The sequence below is a fragment of the Etheostoma spectabile genome, chromosome 6 (assembly GCF_008692095.1).
Source record: "Etheostoma spectabile isolate EspeVRDwgs_2016 chromosome 6, UIUC_Espe_1.0, whole genome shotgun sequence".
In the NCBI taxonomy this organism is placed as follows: Eukaryota; Metazoa; Chordata; class Actinopteri; order Perciformes; family Percidae; genus Etheostoma; species Etheostoma spectabile.
Window position 1 is genome coordinate 16,052,237 of NC_045738.1, and position 6,154 is coordinate 16,058,390.

At 40.4% G+C, this 6,154-nt stretch overlaps 1 protein-coding gene across 2 annotated transcripts in view; it reads left to right on the forward strand.

Moving 5' to 3' along the window:
- Nucleotides 1-6,154, forward strand: part of gabbr1a (gamma-aminobutyric acid (GABA) B receptor, 1a) — a 59,076-nt gene that overhangs the window by 28,018 nt on the left and 24,904 nt on the right. For both annotated transcript variants that reach the window (XM_032517783.1, XM_032517784.1), the window contains exons 9-12: nucleotides 3,341-3,511; nucleotides 4,244-4,345; nucleotides 4,633-4,698; nucleotides 4,930-5,121. In XM_032517783.1, coding sequence (XP_032373674.1) covers nucleotides 3,341-3,511; nucleotides 4,244-4,345; nucleotides 4,633-4,698; nucleotides 4,930-5,121 — 531 coding nt within the window. The remainder of the gene's footprint in view (nucleotides 1-3,340; nucleotides 3,512-4,243; nucleotides 4,346-4,632; nucleotides 4,699-4,929; nucleotides 5,122-6,154) is intronic.

Here is a 6,154-nt window from a genome sequence, read left to right on the forward strand (position 1 = left end):
CAAAACCAGACTCCACACATTGCTTTGTAGGATAAACATTGTCTGTGGAACTCATCGTCATAATGTCATGGACACTGCCTTTTTCACTTCATCGTGTGAATTTTGAGGGTATTGAGGGTACTGATACTGAAGAGTATTGAGCATACATTTCTCCATTAGAATACTCGGACACTCAAAGAAGAAAACAAACACTTTCTGGTAACATTCCGCCTCTTGCTTTTCACACAGACTGTTAACCTGCATGCAACCAAAGCCCGATTAAACGTGATTGGTGAACACTGCTTGGACTACAAACAGAAAACAGACTGCTTCCGGTAAATCTGGTCATGTTGTCAACCGATTCTGCATTCATATGCAGATATCTGTTTAGAAAGATTACTCTTTTAGTTTGATAGCTTGACATCTAATGGAAGAATTGGCTCAAAATCGTGTACAGACATTCATGGTACCCAGATGTATCCTGATTACTATGGTGAGCCCCTGACCTTTCATCAAGTGCCATCATCAGGTCAAAGTTTAAATTAGTCCAGTACTTTAGTTTATGACTAAATACCTGCAAAACTAATGACATTCCCATTAGCCTCAGCTTTACTTTTTCTTTAATGCTATTAGCAAATGCTAGCAATATAGCATGCTAAATCAAGATAGCAAACATAGTAAATATAACCTGTTAAATATTAGCATTGTCATTCTGAGCATGTTAGCATGCTGACATTAGAATTTAGCTTAAAACACTGCTATGACTACATTCAGCCTCAGAGCTTTTAGCATGGCTGTAGACTCTCACAAACAAACAAACATACATGCATACGTTGAATTAATGTAACTTTGGTGCTCGAGTGAGCATTTACGGCAGAAGGATGGTGTGTGTGGCATTGACTCAAATTAAAGTACAATGACCGTGTTCATGGTAATAAAGAAACGCATCATCAAGTGGTTTGTCTCACTGATGTGTTTTTAGACAACAATGGAGCTGTCACAACAGCTAATTTTGTTTTTGCACAGTTTTTTTTCAGTCATGACCATCTCCTGTCACGTTAGATTCCTGCCCCCCCCCCCCCCCCCCCCGTGTGATCCTGTTTTGGTTATTCTCATGTATGTTATGAACCCCTATCACGTTTATTACTGAGCATGTCTCACTCACCGGAGCAGCTGCAGATTTCTCCAGCTCTCCTTTCAATGCAGCACACAGATCAGCTGTCGCTTTATGTATAGTTTCCCTTCATTGTTATTGATGCCTCTGTCTACCTGCCTGTGCCCACAAGGATTTGTTGTTGTGGGTCCACATTGTGCATGACATTTGTCATCTAACGTCAACGCCCCTCTCTCTCCCAATGCTGATCATGCCAAAGTTGTGTAGGTAACAATGTTGGGCAAATAGATTATAGATTACTAGTTACTGTCATTTGAGAGTAATTAGTTGTATTACAATATTACTGTCTCTGACTTGTAATGCGTTACACTACTTTTGCATTACTTTTGCGTTACTTTCACCAAAATAACAGCAGAAGTTTGACTTGGCAGCTAGCTTGTGAATTTCCCCACCAGATCAATAAGGTATCCTCTTTATCCACTTTAATACATCATAGATTATTGATTATATTTTGTATGATTAACATGAGTATGCAAAGTAACTACAGCTATAAAAATAGAGAACTAAAACGTACAATAGGCAAGTAGGAGAATGAAAATACTCAATTAAAAGTACCTTACAGTTGGACTCTTTTACGACATTGTTGTAAAAGGTTTAGTTTAAAGCACTTGAATAACAAATTCATGTTGTTCAGTTTATAACAGTCTACCGGAAATTATCAATTATAGTATGAGTAACTCACTATCTACATTATTTACAGTACTTTATTTACAGCTGATATGAAAATGTGAAAAGGTACACAACTTGATTTGTTTAACAGTATTTTAGTTTCACTGCGACTGTCTGTCACAGGAAATGCTTTTATTTTGAAGTTGTCTGTTGTGTAGGCTACTCTTGCTAGCTTACCATAGATTGTTAATTTTAATGATATACAGTCTATGTAGTGTACAGGAGATGAACACGAGACCAGCGTAAGACGCTAGGTGCAAAACGTGTCCGTCTGCTCACTTTCTTGTTTGAAAACCTGCAACATATTGAACAGTAAATGGTCAAAGTAAAAGACAAGAGTTTGTGGTTGTCATTCGAAGCCATTCCACTACAGGCTGATAAAATGCAATATTACGTGTAGCAAGCAAAGACTGTAAATATATTAACGGTCTATGGTAGCAAGCCTAAATGTTACCTACGGGGACAGAGAAGCGTAGACCAAGGGGGTAAGCAACTACGTAGCTCATATGGTGCCATTTCAATGCTACCAAGCACTCACCCGCCATTAGCATTCCATTGACTGCCATTCATTTTTGGGACTACTTTGACAGCAAATAACTAAATCTGAAGCGTTTAAAAACTTTAGTTGTCTGTTGTTTATTTTCCTGTGAAGAAATATTTTGAGGTGTTGGTTAATTCTTTAAAAAAACACCACTGCGTTGTAACTTGCGTTTCTGTGATTGTAACGTGTATACTATTACCGAAAGTTAATTTTTTATGCATTACATTATCATTTACATTATATTACGTTATAATGCGTTACTCCCAACACTGGTAGGTAATGTCGCTGAGATGAAAGCTGTAATGGTTCTCTAAACTCCAGGCTCCTCACTTGAAAGGTTTTCATCATTTATCACCATGAAACTAACTGTTGAGGACAGTCTTCTCTCTGTTTCTGTCTTCATTTTCCACCATCCCTTTCCCCTGCTGTTTTGGACACACATCTTAGTAGTCTGCATCTTGTGGGAATCGTGCCTAACAATTCAAATGACACGGTCCAAATGAAGAAAAAAATAGATGATCACTTGTGCTACTGTTTGCACCAACAATAATTAGATCTTTTTTTAATTTGTTCTGTTTGTAATAGCAGAATGTGTCATCACAATTTCATGGCAATGTAGTAAGCATGGAAAATACTGCATGCAGTGTTTTATTCTTTTATTGAAATTACAGTGTTTATCGGCATACCTGATAAGCCGGAGGGAAGCTAAAAAGGAGGGAGGGGGTTTAGATGAAAATGAGAAAATGGGAGCGGGGATTGTCTCTCTCGTTCTCTGTCTTTTGCTGGCTTTCCTCTCTGTTGTTTGCTGTTTGAACCAGTTGCCATCAAAGAACACTGTGTACAGGGAGGAACAAGAGGGACCAGATTTGAATACATTTTGAATGAAGTCTCTACCCCCCTAAACTTCTATATCCTTCCTTTCTTTTCGCCTTAGTAACTGTTTTCCTCTTCTTTTATTTCTCTCTCATTTGACCCAGCTGTCCTATGGCTCCAGCTCGCCAGCCCTGTCAAACCGCCAGCGGTTCCCCACCTTCTTCCGCACGCACCCGTCGGCCACCCTTCACAACCCCACCAGGGTGCAGCTCTTCCAGAAGTGGAAGTGGACCCGCATTGCCACCATCCAGCAGACCACTGAAGTCTTCACCTCAGTCAGTACCTTTAATCTTCTCCATCTCACCTTCAATTTAACACGTTTGTCTTTATCTCCAACTCGTTCATTTATGTCCCTCTCTTGTTTTTTAATCACTTTCTCCATGTCATTACTTTGGTTTCATCACTCTTGGTAAAGTGTTGGGTTGCCTTATTGCCTGCCTGCCTTTGTAAGTTTGTTTATGAGAGCTGTTGTGTTCTCATGCTATGCAATATTCCTTCAATCTCTCCAACCAATTGATTGAGGATTTTTGAAGTAATTTGTTGGAGTATTGGTTGTGAGAAATATTGATCAAGCAATACATCTCTCCCGGGCGCGGCGGTCGATACCATGACACTTGGGTCGGTTCCTGTAATGGAGGTTAATGATCCCGCTCTCACATTCTTTCCTCTCCCTTCTCACATTCTTTTTTTCTGCTTTCAACTTGTGTTCTTTGTCTAAAAATCCATTCTCTCCCATGCTTGCTTTCTTGTTTAACACACACACACACACAAACACACACACACACACGCACACTGTCCGTCACTCTCTTGACATTTCTCATATACACTTAACATTTTTTTATTTGTTTTCTTTCCGTCTCCTCGAACTTGGTTGTTTTTCTTTTGTCTTTCTCTTAAATCTCAACCGGGCACCTCTGTCTGTCTCGGTTCAGCTGCATCTCAAACCTCCCCCTCTCTCCCCTCCTCTGCCTGTCTGTCTCCCTCTGTCCTTCCCTTTCATCTCGCAGACTCTGGACGATCTGGAACAAAGGACGAAAGAGGCAGGCATTGAGATCAGCGTTCGCCAGAGTTTCCTCACCGACCCGGCTGTCGCTGTCAAGAACCTCAAGGTGCTTTGATTAAAAATTCACCTCAGCTGCTGGTCGTCTCCCCCTCCCCACCCTCTCCTTCCTCCTCCGGCTCACAGCTGCACATGATACCATTAGCATAGAGGCGATTTGATAGAGGAAATAAATGCACCATGCTAATTAGCAACTCTGAACAGCGGTATGTGCCGTCCTGCGAAGCAGCAGGAACTTTGGCACGCTGTGTTGCCACAGCAAGCTGTGCTATAGTGAAGCTATAGTGTTGCTGCTGATGTAACTCAGAAATGTTTTGTTTTCATGTTTTGACGCAGCGCCAAGATGCAAGGATCATTGTGGGGCTCTTTTATGAAACTGAAGCCAGGAAGGTGTTTTGTGAGGTTAGTACATTTTTTCTCGCTCGATTGATCCCAGTAGACTGAACCTGACTGGCTATTAGCAGAAATTGAGCTCTGTAATGAGCTGTTTGAATGTCTGAATGAATTTCCTTGTTTGGCAGTGATACAACATGCTCAACACATCTCTGGGAATAATTCTCCTCATGCTTATTTATCATTCTCTCCCTCTCTTTATCCACCCTCCATATTTGCCTCCCTTCCTCCCTGCTGCAGGTGTTCAAGGAGAAGCTCTACGGGAAGAAGTATGTGTGGTTTCTTATAGGCTGGTACGCAGACAACTGGTTCAAGATCAAAGACCCAGCTATCAACTGTACAGTGGAGAACATGACGGAGGCCGTGGAAGGACACGTGACCACCGAGATCGTCATGCTGAATCCTGAGACGGTCCGCGGCGTCTCCAACATGGTGGGAACACACATAACACCATCATCTCTCCCACTATTGTAATAATTATATTAAAGAGATATTAAGTCATCTTTTATGTTAAATCACTGACAAGAAATTGCAGCATCAACAGCTTAATAGAACGTTTTCCTGTTGCATGCACAAGTTGCTTTTGTGGTATACAGTGAAGTGAGTGAAGAACAAATCCCAATGCAAAATATTTAAGGCACTTCCTTCCAATGGAAGTGTTTAATGAGCTTATAATGACATCAAATGGAGCACACCTGTGCTTTGTTATACAAGTACACATGGGAAATGGAGTTCCAATTGTATTTCCCAAGGTACAAGTACATGGGAAACTGCACAAATACAACATACAACCAAAACTGGTGATTATATTGGTAAATCAATACAGAAAGCAATTGGGAAATCAACATAATTAAAATAAAGCAAAGACAACATTGCACAAACAGTAAATCCGTCATAAGGTAAAGTTCTTACAACCCTCAAACACATTAGTAAACTCCATTAACTGATTTGAATGCAAAAATACTCAGAAAGCTTTGGTTTACACTAATTATCAGCTGTATTTTAAGTCTGCATGCACCCAAAAGGTGAAAAGGAAAACGGAAAAGGTGCAAATGTGATGCTTGATTATGCACCAGCGTCTAAAACTACACAGTGTTTGCAAATGTTTCTTGGCAATACCTGCGAAACCAATGAAACACTAGCATGGTATTGTTATTGGAAGTATGTTAGAATGCTGATGTTAACATTAAGCTCAAAGCACTGCTGTGCCAAAGTCAAGCCTCACAGAGCTGCTAACATGGCTGTGGATGTTTACTGACAAATTCCTAAAGTTGTTTTTCGTGAATTCAAATTAAATACGCTCTAAAATAGTGTAAGATATGCTATTTTTGTGATGTCCTTGCACTTAGCTTTAATTACTTTTCAGTCAGTGAAACACTGTGAGGTCTTCCTACTCTAACAAGTCAGCTCTTCTTATCCATGTCCCAAACAAATTGCTTCTGCCAACCATGTAAACCCCCCCCCC